Genomic DNA, 15,613 nt, shown 5'->3' on the forward strand with positions numbered 1-15,613 from the left:
TCATTCTGAAATCCAAGGGTGTAATCTTGTTTATTACAGGTTTTGCCCATTGCTGAGATCAGAGGTATATGCAGATATCCTCTGAGACAAAAGTAGATCTTAGGGAACCTGTTGCCAGTTACCATCTGTGGGTCCTTCCTCAGTACCTTCTTCTGCCCTTGAAATTTATATGAGTTAAATCTACATGCAGGCTGGCAAAGATTAAACCTACAGGCAGGCTAACAGGGGTTAAACCCATATGCAGTCTATAGGAGTTAAACCCCTATGCAGGCTACAGGGGTTAAACCCCTATGCAGGCTACAGGGGTTAAACCCCTATGCAGGGTACAGGGGTTAAATCCATATACAGGCTACAGGGGTTAAATCCATATGCTAGCTACTGGGGTTAAACCCATATGCAGGCTACAGGGGTTAAACCCATATGCAGGCTACAGGGGTTAAACATCTATACAGGCTGACTTAAGAGTGGATACAACTGCCACTTCCAAAAATAAAGCGACTCACCATGAAGAGGAAATTTAAAGTGCATGTAAAAACTTAATCTGATGACCACAGGGAGCCATTAAAAATTAAAAGAACAAATTCAGAAAGAATAGAAGTCCATAGTGCCAATAAAAACTTTTTAAGCAGAAAAAAGAATATAGATTTGACAAGGAGGGTGCAAACAAAGAGCTATTTGAATTGGAGGCAAGTTAATTATATTAAAAAAAAAAAAAGACGTCTCCAGAAAAATCGTTTTTTTTTTTTTTCAGTGCAATAGTTAAGTTCCTTCATATTATAGAGACATATACACAATGTTAACAACCATGAAAAACAATACAAAACGCCCTCCGTTTAACAAGTAGAAAAATATAACTACTATATATGGCAACTGTGAATCTAATACTGTACAGAAGTCATTTGTGGGTTTTACAAATAAATTATAGCTTAAATGCCTTTTTAAAATTTCTTTCCCCCCCACCCTCAGATGTACACCAGAAGTTACAACAGGAAAAGTTCCGAGCCTAACTGAAGGCAAATCAGTGCCAGTCGAATGTTCTGCCCACGAGCTCGAAGAATTTCTTATTTGGCTCATGAAAATATTCATGTAGTTTATCCAGTAGTTTGGGATCCACTTGGGGGTGCGCCCGGCCTTTGGACTCATGTAAGCAGCGGTCCTTGCCGCTGTCCCGTAGGCAGTAGAAGCCCTTGGTTTTGTTAAAGTAGAAGTTCGAGGCGTTGATCTGCGGTGACAGCTTCAGGAACCTTTCGACCTTCTGGATCTCAGGGAAAGGGTCTCTGATGAGGCGGTCGCCATCCACAATGTGGATGTGGCCCAGTGGGAAGAAACGCAGCCAGTTCAGCATGTGTGCGTGGTACAGGCTGCGGTTGAGAGCCTTGTAGTCCATGTTGAGCCTGCCGTCCCTCACCAGGAGGTCCTCGATGGGTGGGTAGGGCTTGCGCTTCTGAAGGTGGTTGTACAACACCTGGGTGTAGTCAGACAGCACTCGCTCTGAAGGGTCCCTCAGGATGAGCAGCAGGCGGATGGCAGGGTTCATGCTGTGGATTCTCTCAGGCACTTTGGGCGAAGTGAAGTAGGCCGGCGTCTTCTCCACGGTGAGCTGGTTCGGAGAGGAGAAAGGCATCTGGGTGAGGTACCAGCCCAGGCCTTGGCTGTAATGCTCCTCCCAGTCAAAGAAATGGACCTCGTTCTCAGCTGCCGCCACGTCTGGGTGCAGGCTAAGCATCTCCAGCAATGCTCGGGTGCCACCCTTGCGCACCCCAATGATAATGGTCTGTGGTAGCTGCTGTGTGGAACCATTGGCTGCTGCACCTTCTTGAGTGTCCTCCAGGAGAGTACCCACCTTCCGCAGAAGCTCTTGCTGCCTGGGACCCGGGCCAGGAACAGCTGGATGGGAAGGCACTAGCTGGGGCTGGGCCACCAGCAGCACCGCACCCAGGAGCAGCAAGGTCATGCTGTACACCTCGGGAACTTCACAGGGCCACACGCCCCTGGATCATGAAGTGGCGGCAGGGATGCCTCTTGGTTACTGGAACATGAGTGTCCCCAGTTGCCAATTACTAGGAAGGAAAGGAAGAAACTATTAACTCTAAGTAAACATGGAAGTAATCCAACAAACATCTATAGTCGTGAGCCCTGCCCTTACCTTTCCCAAACTCTCTCTTTATTCTATAAAGTAGGAGTGGCAGACATTTTCTGTAAAGGGCTAGAGAGTAAATATTTTAGGCTTTGTGGGACATACGGTTTCCATGGCAACTCCAATTCCAAATGCTTTTATAGATCTGAAGAAACCAGAGACAATAGACAGAGCGGGGGTGTGGCTGTGTTTCAATAAAACTTTGTTTATGGACACAAAAGTGTGAATGCCAAATAATTATCATGTAGTATTAAGTATTACTCTCTGTTTTAAGATTTATTTCAGTTTTATGTGCGTGTGTGTGTGTGTGTGTGTGTGTGTGTGTGTGTGTGTATGTGTGTGTGTGTGTGTGTTTGCAGGTATTTTCACATGAGTGCAGGTAGCAGCAGAGGCAAGAAGCCTAGGATTCCCTCCAGGTTGAAGTTACAGGCAGTTAGTTGTGAGCCATCCGGAAGTGAGTGTTAGGAAGTGAACTCAGGTCCTTTGTAAGAGCATTATGTGCTCTTAACCGCAGGGCTATCTTCTAAACCTCTTCAATATTAATCATTATTCTTGAAGTAATCTATATGTTTAGCCAGACATATAGATGTACCAAAAAGGGCTTTCCCTATTAGCCATAGTTTGCTAATCCCTATAAAGAAAAGGACTAGAAACATCCTTCAGACTCCAGAAAGCATCTAAGAAATATCCTTCCTGTCAGCCTTTGGCAGAGGCACCACGGGGTTCTTTTCCAATGGGGTAGATAAGCCTATGTGGAGGTGTGAATGAATGAATGCTTCACCCAGCATCAGACTCTGGCTATATATGGGCACTATACTTTGCAGCTTTGGGTTTGACCAATGGTATACAGGCAGATATAACAATATGCTGAATCCGTATCTGAAGCTACACCCTTGCAATAAGAACAGATCTGGTCAGCTACAGGTCTGATGGAGGAAGAGCATCCACCCTTGCTCATGAGCAAGAACCAATGGCTATGGTTTAGTCATTGGGTTTGGAGATGGTTTGCTGAATTTGGCAAAGGTCAATGTGTGTACACTGACTGTGGGCAGTAGGCAGCAGGATGACTGACTGACACAGGTTGGGGTTGGTTAGGATTATATGGAAAGATGTTTACTCATTTGCCTAAGCAATTGCAAAGTCTTCATAAGAGAGGAAGACACTGAAGGGTGCCTAATGGTATTAGAAAGGCAACATTACCCAGAAGAGCACAAAGCTTTCTTAGGCACAAAGTTTTACTACTTATAAAGTGACTCTTAACTGGCAGAGTTCATTGTCACCACAACCACACAGTGTGACAAAGAAAATCAAGGCTACTATCATCACCAGTTTATTGATGATGGTCTTATGTAAGGGCATAAAAATGTCATAATTCATTTCAAAACTCAGGAACCAAATTAGAAGCTATAAATGAAGACCTTTATGCTTACAAACTTCCTCCCACCACTTGTCTGAACTGTATCACTTGTTGGGATAAAGTTCTTCCAGGACATTAACTGTTAGCCTAGATGCAGGGACTCAGGCAGAAGACAAGCCATGGGTGCCACTCTGAAGAGTGGACACACAAGGACCCATGTTCTTCATTCTCCCGCAAAGAAGTAGAGGCACCGATTTGTGTTGGTCATCCCCAAATGGTTGGAAAAGTCCCAGCATGGGCATTGTAGGGTTTTTACACTCAGGAAATGTTTTCCTCTTCTTTGTATCAATCTTATGGTTTACTTGCTAGAATTCATGGACAAAGAGCAAATCTAGGACTTCCAAAATAGTGGCCATACTAGTTGATCTGTTTCCCTCAGACACTAGGTAATGTAGTCTGAAAACATAGGTTGAAAACATGAGCACCTCCACTTCCAGGGGACCTGATAACCTCTTCTGACCACCATAGTCATCAGACACACATGTGGTATACATACATACACATAGATAAAACACTCACACACATGAATTAAAACTAAAATACAACAACAACAACTAATAATAATAATAGAAGTAAAAATAAAACAAAGCAAAAATCGTGAGCACTGAACCAGACAGAAGCCTTTAGAGAGAGGCAATCACACAGAAAAATGGCCTTATGGACCATGTAACATTGCAAGACAGAACTTGAGATCATTGAGGAAGCCCTTGGGGGAAAGGTGTTCACGGGAGGTGTGACTACTCAGTGTGGGTTGGGTTGGTTTTGTGAAGGGGGTGACCTCAGTGTGACAGGACTGCTTTCCTCAATGAAAGGATTCAGGAAGCTTTACCCAAATTTCATTTCCTTCTCCACTATTCAAATGGGTGAAGCCAATGAGCCATTTATACCTGCCTTTTACACATTTGAGGGTGGAGGACACAGAAGGTCAGGCTGGAAGAATGAAGTACAGGTGAAGCATAGGTGGCACTAACTCAGACATGCTGAAGTGCCTCGCCCTGTGTGGTGTCACTACTGTCATGTTCATAGCGTTCTGCCTTTGAGCTCAGGACTTGGGAACAACCAATGATTCACAGCATTCAGCGCTCATGTGACAAATGTACAGGCTACAACTACCATCTGTATTATCTGTCTGCTCATGCTTTCTCCACTTTAACTTGAAGCAATTTGGTCAGCACAGCATACACCTGAGACTTCTCCCTAACTGGGAATTACCAGCAGACAGCAGAGAAGACACTAAATATAGTTTGTCTGGAGTGCTAAAAGTGGGAAAAAATAGTCCAATTGGTTATATAATACCAGTTGGTCAGCCCTGAAAACAACATACAAGTAACATTATACAGATTGAACAAGATATACATACACACACACACACATACACACACACACACACACACACACACACACACACATATATATATATATGGTATATGTATATAGACACATACACACAAATATATAGAGTACATATATTTATAGCTACCTATATGCTGTACAAATGCCATGGATGTATCTAAGATATGTGCATGTATATTTATGCATATTCTATATGTAAACATAGAATATACATGTTACTATATGAACACATTTGTGTGTATAATATATAGGCATACAGTAGCCTTATGTTTCTTGCGCTTTGATAATTCAGACTCCTGGTGATACAACCAGAATTACTTGGTCTTTTACTCACAGGAAAGAAAAACATCTCCAAGCTCACATGAACCTGCAAACAGTCTCTGGGCCATCCTGACCTTGACAATGGATTTCCAAATAACAAAGAAGAGAGTCTTTTAGTTTTTGCCTTTCATTTCACACATGAGGAGATTCTGAGATGACTGCGTTATAGCCACAGGGAAACTCTGAGTCTGAAACTTTTGTCCCCTGAGTTCCAGTCTAGTGGTCTGGGTGTTATCATAACTGTCTCCCAAGCAGGTGATCATGATATATAACAATGATAGTGATGGGGGAAGGGTTAAAAGAAAGAACTAATGTAATAGACTCAGCTATGACAATCCCCCAGCTCCCAATTCTAGAAGTCAAATATATGTAGAGTACATTTGGCACAGTATTAAATCCATTTATTGCTTTTAGGCAGTAGATGAGCAACAAGATCTTTACAGCCTATGGAGCCAAGAGTCTATCTCTAGTTTTGAGTTTTGTACAAGTGACTTTGTCTCTATGCCTCAGTCTGATCAACTGTGAAATAAGTGTGTTTCAGTCTACTCCAAATGATTGTTTTGAAGAGTGAATGAAGATGTGTATACCAGAGAGAACTACCTAACAGAAAATTTAAAGCACAGATGTGGCTTGTTTCTGTTAGGTAATTCTCTCTGGTACACACGTTTTCATTCACATTTACAACATGATCTTATTCTGGAACAATGGCATTGTGTATACATTGAGAGAAATACGTTTTATAAACCACAAACAAAAAAAAACCCTCAATGTATACACGTCATTGTTCCAGAATAAAATCGTGTTATAAAATTAATGAGCAATTTTTCAGTATTTTGTAGTAAGACTTGATTATTCAGTGTGTGTCTCTCTCTGAGAAAAGCAGTCCACTCCAGGGCCCTGTGGGCCTGGGGTGACTGAGGTGGGTAAGGACAGAGGGGTGGGAAGCTATAATTCCTCACCTGACACTTTCATAGAGAGTTCCCCTCCCCAGTCTCAGAGAGGAAGTTCCTGTGCAGGAAAAGGACAAGGAAGGCAAGGCTAAACTTGCAGGTGACATAAATACATTCATATTCTATCTGTTGATAACTTCATTATTCTCCCACAGGAAATAAACCAGGTGACCTTGAACACAGAGGGCTATTTGAAAGCTTGGAGCTGCCAAGGGCACAGACAGAAGATTCCACAGCACCCAGACCTGAGGCTAGGCACCCTGGCAAGAACAGTGACAGCAGCCCCAGCTGCCATTGGCACTAGGCTTTGGACTGGCAGCTTCACACACAGCATCCTTCAGTCTTGAAAATGAGCCCTCAAGACAACAAGCATTGATACTGGAAAGCTAGACTCAAAGGTATAAGAAGTCTGTCAAGAAAGAGTAGGGAGAGCTAGCCCCCAAATGAAATCTGAGCAAATAGACCGGGGCCTTACTGTGCCTCTCACCCCTTCACAGTGCCTGAATTAGTGTGGGTCCCGGAAATCAAACCTGGGTCCTCAAGAAGAGCAGGAAGTGCTCTGAATCACTGAGACATCTCTCCAACTCCTTTGTTGGAATCTTAACCAAACCCTATGTATCTAACAATCTTTGGTTTTAAGTCCCACTGCGTAGATATACCTCAAACGAGAGACAAAATTTCTGTGAAGACTCAGACTGGCTAGGTTGACAAAATTAAGCCTCTTCTTTTATAGATGGATTACTAGGTCTAAGAGGGAAGTCATCCACATCCCTGCTCCTTTAATCAAAGAGACTGTTTCCTGTGTGCTGGATTAAGAATTAAGAATCAGAAGGTTGCAGAGATCCTAGGCCTCACTATGACAATACTGAATACCAGGTAAAGGAAACAGAGAGTGTGTAGGCTCCTTTGTTATCCTTTGAATTCAATCCACACTGTGCAGGCTGAGGAGGCCCTTAGTATGGGACCTGCATGCCTCTCAGGCTTCAGTTTCTTCCTTTTGCTGAGCTCAAGCCACACTTGTTTCTCAATCCTTCATAGTCCACCATATTCATCTCAGCTTTGGACTTGGCATTCTCAGCTCCCTATTTCCAGAATGTTGTGCCCCAGGCTTTGAAAAGCTGTCTCTTTCTTGCTATTCAGGTTTTATTTCAAATGTCAGTTTTCTCTCAACAGTTTTGACATTATCCCTTTTTAAAGTCCCCATCCATTGTTCCAAATCACATCTGCCATCCACCTCTCCACTCAGTCATGCATGCCACTGAGTCTCCTGGCAGTGTCTTATCTTCCTGAGATGCCAGTTCCAGGGTATGTCATGATTCCTGGCACATCGTAGAGGGCAGGGACCTATTTCCTCCATGAACTTGTCAAGTGCAGGGGCCAGTAAGGCCAATGGCTGTAAGTTACTGAGAACAGATTTTAATTTAACAAAAAGTGAAGCATAACAGTCTATGCACTGAAAAGCCTGCCAGAATTCAACATCTCTTATATTCCAAGAGAGTCAAGAAGAAGCCAGATGTTGAAAGGGGGCTTCATATCGCTCAGTGATTGGACAAGCTCACCCAGGAGTCTATAAAACATCTTAATTAAAAAGGAAGGGAATCTATTAAATAACCCTTCAAAAATATTTAAATTTCCTTCATAAGTCTCCTTATTACATAATTCACATTATGACTCAGACTCCAAATGTAATTAACTTTAATATACCCTCACAGTCCCACCAGTCTGATCGTCAACATCTTCACCATCAGAGGAAATAAGCAGAATAGTGCACGAGAGAAACAGTGATGTTCGTGTGCCTCTGTCTTCAAGATACTGTCACAGTCCCTCCACCTAATGTGAGAACACAGCTTGCTCAAGCAAGTATGTTCTCTAGGGTAAAGGACTTTGAGATTTAACAAAAGAAATAGAAAGGAAGAGGTTATTTTCTGAGCAACCACTGTGTGGCAGACAGTAGGCACCCAAGCAAAGGTCTCCTCTAAGACCTACAACGCCACTACCAGCAAGAGTGGGTGTTCTCATTTTATTCATATTATTAAGCAATGAAAAGGTGGTAGAGAATGATGAAAAAGTAAGGAAGCTCTGGGAATCAGACAGTTCCAAATGGGAATTCTTAGAGCTAAGTGATACTATGTAAGCGTATCACCTCTTAAGGACTCAGTGTGTCATCCCCTCTGCTCTCCAGAAAAATGTATGGAACCACAGCTGTCAGGGTGGGGTGCTGTGTCAAGAGAGTGGGGCCTGGAGACAGCAGCGTCAAGATTAACATGAGCAAGAAAACAGTTTGCAGGAAAGGGCTGGGAATACTTCTTGACCTGGCACAAATGGACTAAACGGAACATGTCTGAGAGAAGCCAGATCTTCACAAACATGACAGAGGCAGGTACTATGTGGCAGATTGATAAAAAGTCATGAGCCTCATGTCTCACATCTAATTCTTTGTCCTTGGACACAGGATCTGGAACACTTCAGTAAGTGACCCTGAGACTCAGAGCCATGCCTATACAAATTCTATGAAATGGGTCTAAGCCTACAGCTTATGTGGGCAATCAGTATAACGTCATTACTCATGCTAAATACACAACAGTAAGTGTCTAGCACAGTAGGTCCTCAATAAACACCAGTGTCCTGCTTTTATCCCCATAGATGTTATGGAAGCATATTATTAAGGTTAAAGAGCCTCTTCAAGGACACAGAACTGGGAATCATCAAAACTAAACAGCAGGGTCCTTCTCTAAGGCCCTCACTTTGCCTTCCCCTACATTGGATGGGCAACTTCTCTGCAGACACTACAAGTGCATTCCGGGCAGAGGCGGAAACTCCTGAAAAAGCCAGAGAAAATGGCAGAAGGCACCTGCTCTAATAAACTGCTGTGCAAATCTACTTCTTTCAAGTCTCCCATGGCGATGAGTGATTTAATTTTCTGAAATGTACTGAAACCTGAGTGGAGACAGTTTGGACAACAGAACTGTCATTTTTTTAAATGCAGCTAAACTGGGCCACAGAAAGCATCAGGTTATTTGTTCATCCTGAAGAGTCAAAAATGTGTTTGCTTTCATCTTTGCACAATGATTTAAGAGTCTGTTGCTGTGGTGTCAAATTTCCATCCTTGGCAGGGCATCTTGGAAAGCAAGGAATAGGAAACAGATTCAGTCTGTGCCTGTCAGTCTGTGAAAGGACATGGGTATTTCAAGACCTCCATAAATATTTATTTTCTTGAAATTGCCTATACATGACACTCCTCAGCCAACATTGATATTCGGTTTTGTTTGGAGTTATGATAATTGCTGTGTGGTAGGATGGGCTGGGAAGGATGCAGGGTAGAAAGGACCAAAGGGCAGCTCACATAATGTTAATAAGTGTTCTTGGAGCACATTTGCTATCTGAAGAAAACAAGTCAAAGTGGGCCCAAGTTCGCTTCAAAGTGATTCATACTCTTGGAATGCAGTTCCTCCAAGCCTTCAGAGTTCCTTGAAGTCCTCCACAATGTCGAAAGGTTCCAAATCCATAAAAGGTTACCTAGGTAGTGAACACTGCTTGGTAGGATTGAGTTGGGGAGGGGGTACCTTGGCAAGGACAGGAAGGTGCCCTTGCAGGATCAGAGAATCCTATCTCCCCGACAGGGTAACTAGAAGTCAAGCAACACAGTAGTGTCCTCCCCTCCATGTACAAGATTAGAACCCAAGAACCCTGAGGAGGTGTTAGAAGGAAGTGAATCCAGCTTCTTCACCCAGCAGTCCAGGCTTCCGTCATGATTTAAAGAATTACAGCTGTCCAAGTGGGGATCTACACAGCAACTGTTTAGGGTCTTGTTAAAGAGGAAGATGGTCCTCTCAAAGTCCAGGGACAGGTGTGACTTTCTGCATTCCTATGTTCTCAGGGGTGCTGGTCTACTGACCAGCCTGTGGAACAGGCCTGAAACCTCAATACCCACTACAATATTCACTGCTTTAGCCTGTGGAAGGGCTGTTCTTTGTTTCCTATTTGTTTTTCACTGGATGGACATAGCTTGCTTTTAAACCCAGGATTAAGAACAATCCTGGTAAACAACAAAGAGAGGGATCAGTCTGGCCACAGAGGCAGAGCTATTCGAGGAAGAGGATAACAAGAATTTGGAATTAACAGGATTTCCAGTCAAAGCCCAGGTTCCTATCTCAGCTCTGCAATTTAAAACCTGCAGGAAAGCCCTGAAACGCTCAAGAGTTTTGACCCTGTATTTTTATAGTAAAGATTAAATAAAATGGTATATACTGGGCACTTAGGACACTATGCTATTGCATAGTTCATATGGCAACACTTCAAGTCGTGGTAGCTAATTTTATCCCTAAAAATGCTGCATGGTAGAAATAGGATCTAGGGATGATAATTAGTCAAATGCATTTGTTCATGAGCCAAACTGCTGCACTGACTCAACCAGACAGAAGCTCAAGAAAGAAAAGACAGTGACACACAGACAGGATCAGGATCTCTGTTTGAGGACAGCACAGAGCAGGGCCTTGATAAGAGACCCTGTCCCCTAGACAAAAGTGGAACAGCAGGTACAAGTAGCTGCAGCTCCAGAGAAGGGACGGAGGCAGTGTTCCTTCTCAATGTGCTTCATGCGTCGTTGTTGGGCACAGAAGGAAGCAATGACCTAAATAAATCCTTCATTGCACACAGAAACACACTGGCATAGGAAGCACACGGCAGAGCTCCGTGATAGGAAGCCTCTCGTATTACTGCGTACCTGAGTGGAAATAAGACCCTGCCAGGAGATAGGAGGCGGGAGTTGGGTGCTGCAGACTCTTATGTTCATGACTGTAGTCCTGCTCACCCTTTGACAGGTGCATTTTTAGCTGCAGGGCCTTCCTGGGTAGGGCAGAGAGACATCCATCATGCCACATTCATGAGTTCTGTGTATTTTTCCAAAAATGCAAAGATACAAGAGATATAAGAGGCACAAAGGCCATGTACCAGCACCTTTAGCTGTCATATTATGGGAACATTTCACAAAAAGAGAAACTGATATAGGCAGAGAGCAAGAACCCCAAAGTCATGCACAGAGGTGCTACACAGAGTAGGAAAGCACAGTGTCCTGACCCCATACTTATGGACACAAGCTACACTTTGGATCTGTGCTACTAGTGTGTTGGGCAAGGGATACCGGAACAATTTACAGTTGTAAACAAATACGTGCAAAGCAAAGCAAATTCTTCCTCTTACGCAAACTCAGGAGAGGGATTTGTCTCATTTCTTAGGACACTTTAAAGGAATGAACATCTGTGTCTTTTCAACATTTGTGCTTTGAAGCACTGATGCCCAATACGATTGTATTTGCAAATCAGAATCGTTGAAAAATGATTTCGGTGAGGTCATGCAGATTGGGTCCTGATCTGAAAGGTCGGATACCCTTCTAAGGAGACAAAAATAAAATGAATTTTTTTATGTGTCCAACATGTGTGAGATAAGGAAGAAGGAACCTGTCTATGGACCAGGAAGAAAACTATATAAAGAAGTGAGTTTCTCAACACCTTGATCTTGAGTTCTCATCCTCTAGGACTATGAGCAATGAATGCTTGCCTTTTAAGCACCTATCCCTAGTATCTACGTAGAACAGCTCCACTAGCACAAAGTCCTCAGGGACATAACAGCAGAACTAAGCTCTTCGCTCGAAGCCCTTCTGCTGTGTAAGCACAGGACTGCCTGCTGGATCCAGGCAGGTGACATCATGTATCAAGTTAGTTGATTATTAGGGGCTGTGGCAAGCAAGCTGTGCACATGATCTGTCTAAAGAGGCAACTGCTGTCCACTCTGGCAGATGTCATTCAAGTACAAGGACTGGAATGATCTGATACTCTGGTTTTTCTGGATTCAAATATGGATATTAATGTGAGAAATATTGGTTTTTGTTAATGTAATAAGTGGGTATTTCTTGCTAAATAAGGAGAAGTTAAGAAAAAATGGAGAGCAAACCAAATCTGCAATTTCTGATACCGGGATCTCCCTTTCTCCTGCAGGTGAGCACTCACTGTTCCCCAGTGGCTTCTGCAAGGTTTCTGAGCTTGCATAGCATACTGGAGAGACATAAACAATCCACTCATTGTCTTCGAGAATTCTCTCTAATGTGGAAGACACACATAAAGGGGCTAATTGCAAAGTTTCTGAGTGAATGGGAAGAAAGACATGTAAATAAGAGGTTTAAATTGTAGAGAATTGAAGAAAAGCAGGGTGTACCTAAAAAGAGGTCACAGGAGAGGTGATACCTGAGCACAATCATGAAGGAGACATAGGGCTTGCTTTACAGGTCCCTTAACAGAGCATTCATTCTAGAATTTTTGGAACAGGAAATAGGAGTATGTGTGTGTAACCTCTAACCTAGCATTTGCTATGGGGCTCACATACTGTTGGCGAGTGTTGACAGAGATGAAGTTTCAGGAGCTTGGGGACTCCATGGTGTGGAAGTCCAATAGGAGAATGAACACAACGTTCTGAGTTTGAATTCCTACAAGGCCACTTCATTGGATAGATTCCAACTTGGGGAAAATTACTGGAAATTCTGGAAAATTTCTGCCCAGAGGTTTTGTTTACATGTGTGCTTGGTTTACCATGGACATTTAAAAGCAAGTATTTAGGTCAGGCATGGTGACATACACTTGCAATCCTAATGCTTAGTACGCAAAGGAGAAAGACTGGTCTGCATAATGAGATCCTGCCTCAAAACCAAAATAAAATGAAAACCTAGCATTGTGTACACATGCTTCTACACTGACAGGGAAGCTGCCCTGGCACATCCCTGCAAAATGTATGTTGAATACATATATCCTATCGAACATCCCAGCTGAGCAGCAAGGTGCACCACAGAGCGTTGGTGGTTTCCGTGTTGATCTCACACCTGACTTGGAGGTGCAGCCGAGAGCTGCCCAACATCCCAAGAGAGGATGGATCCAAACATTGCTAGCTCAAGAACAACTCCAAATTTAAAATGAAAATACAATTTCTTCTGGATGTATATCACTTTCTCACCAAAGTTGAAAAGTCCTATGTTAATATCACATCTTAACTGTACCGCTGAGTACCATGAATGAACCAGAGACAGAACAATGCCACAGACATAGTCACAGTCTAGGGAGAGTCTCTGTGTATGAAACACTTGTCATGCAAGTGGACCTGAGGTTGAATCCCTAGAACCCATGTAAAGCTCAGCATGGTAACTTGAATACCAGTGTTCAATGGTGAGATGGGAGGTGTAGATAAGAGAATCTCTAGATGATCAAAGGCCAGCTGATCTAGCATGCACAACTACGAACAAAAAAGGAGGCACCCTGTCTCGAACAAGGTGGAAGGTGGGATTCTATACCTTACGTGGTCCTCTGACCTCAACATGCATGTGTTGGTGTGCGTACAACGGCACACACACACACACACACACACACACACACACACACACACACAGAGATCATATAAACACATATCATAGACATGGATTCACATACACACATATACAGACGTACACATATGCGTCATAGACATAGATGGACATACACAGAGACATCATATACAGACATATCATAGACATAGATATACACACATCATATAAATACATATCATAGTCATAGATGCACACAGATGTATCATGTACAGACATATCATAGACATAGATGCACACAGAGAGATTTTTTTTAAAAAGACAAAGCCATGCCCATGAGGAACTCAGGAGGGAAGGTGGAATGGAAATAATCAAAACCTGGCATCATAGCAGGCAGTGATTTCATAGGGACCATGTATTTTTCTGAATAAACCCGTAGCCATTTATGAAACAACATTCTTTGACCTCCCCTATTATAAACACACACACTCCTAAACACACACAAACCATGATGAATTATACTTTACAAAAACAACCATATTTAAATGCTACTTGAGTTCAACATTTCTTTGATACATTCACCCTTGGTGCTGCAAAATTAATTACTGCCTCAATTTTTCTGACTCCAACTTTAATTTATCCATAATGAATCTACTGTAAACAAAGGACACCTATTTTGTTTTACTGCTCATCTAAAAGCCATGTCATCTATCTATATATTGGTGCCCTTGACATAACCCTTTTGAAGTTCTCTTATTATTTCTTACTATAATTTCAATATCTTCAGATCAAATATGATGACATTTGTAAAGAGAGATCATTATGAGTCTCATCTTTCATTCTTTCACAATGTGAATACAAAATGATTGACTTACATTTTGTACCTTTAAAATATTATTTATTTTTACTTAGATAAAGCATTTGAAACAGGTTGGTATCAACAGGAAGATTTCTATAATCAGCTAGATGAATCCTGGCACTCACAATGTGAAGGTTTGGAGAGCTAAGAGTTTAATTTGAATCCCAGCTGCACAGACATTCCCCTGTGTAACCCAGATCAAATCCTGTGATCTGTGTGCCTCGTTTTCTTATCTGAGATGTGAAGATGGCAACAGTACTGACTTTGTGTGATTGTAATGAGAACCAAAGAAAGTGTTAGTACAGAAGCGGCTAAAGAGAGGGCCTGGCAGAGAGAAAATCCTCATGAAATGTCAGCCATTGTCACTCACTGACTTCTGTCCTCCACTGTAGCTGATAAAGGCTCTATTCAGGTAGTCTAAGTAACTAACCTAGATAATCTCAGCCACATACAACAGGTCTCCACAAAAGCTCCCTTGCTTGAAAGGGCCATTGCATGGGAATGGATCCCTGTTAAGCTACTGTCAGGAGCTAGGATCCAGTCCAGCATTGTGTTCTGACTTCTTTGTGACCTTGCCCAAGATTTGGGGACATTCTAGACCTCATTTGAGCAGGGAAATAATTAGGACACAGGTTCTAACTATTTAACACACACCTAAAAAGATAAATACTCAGAAAATTTAAGACATAGTCATACGTCTTAGTAATTACCAACCAAATTCCAAACAGGATGATTCTTGTTGAGTTAGTCATAAAGCCTTATCACTTAACCCACTATCAGCCTGACAGTCACAGGTTAAATGTAGCAACACTTAGCAAATTTCTGAGCTGCTAAGGTGTTCTTGATGAGGAGAAGAAGGGGAATAACACCGTTTTTAGTAGGTAAATCTATTGTCTTCAGATCACAGCTAACACTTTTTTAATGAATATTAATGAAACAAACATCTGGTAGTAGATAGATCAAATAGACTACAGAATAGTCTATAAGAAATGCTTCGTTATTGCAAGAATAAAGTAAGATACAATGCCATAGTATGATACTGACAGTGGACAGATTGTGATTTGACTCTCCCTCCCCAAGAGCCCACTGTGCCAGACAACTGTGGACAGTGAAACAACAGCTTCAACAACGAGAGGCAAAAGACTAGAGTTGATAAGAATTTAGCAACTGAAAGAAGTGTGCAGTATGCCTCTTGGAGAAGACACTGGAGACCACTTGGGAGTCTAATGGGAAT

The 15,613-nt window shown here is 42.4% G+C and overlaps 1 protein-coding gene across 1 annotated transcript; it reads right to left on the bottom strand.

The window, feature by feature from the left end:
- Positions 1–723: 723 nt before the first annotated feature.
- On the bottom strand, positions 724–2,071 carry Hs3st1 (heparan sulfate-glucosamine 3-sulfotransferase 1). Its single transcript, XM_059275079.1, has one exon. The coding sequence runs from the start codon at positions 1,952–1,954 to the stop codon at positions 1,019–1,021; it is 936 nt and encodes a 311-aa protein (XP_059131062.1). The 5' UTR covers positions 1,955–2,071; the 3' UTR covers positions 724–1,018.
- Positions 2,072–15,613: the final 13,542 nt, after the last annotated feature.

The sequence above is a fragment of the Peromyscus eremicus genome, chromosome 10 (assembly GCF_949786415.1).
Source record: "Peromyscus eremicus chromosome 10, PerEre_H2_v1, whole genome shotgun sequence".
NCBI lineage: Eukaryota > Metazoa > Chordata > Mammalia > Rodentia > Cricetidae > Peromyscus > Peromyscus eremicus.

Coding starts and splice junctions, on each gene's coding strand:
- Hs3st1 (XM_059275079.1), bottom strand. CDS start 1,954: ATGACCTTGCTGCTCCTGGGTGCGGTGCTGCTGGTGGCCCAGCCCCAG.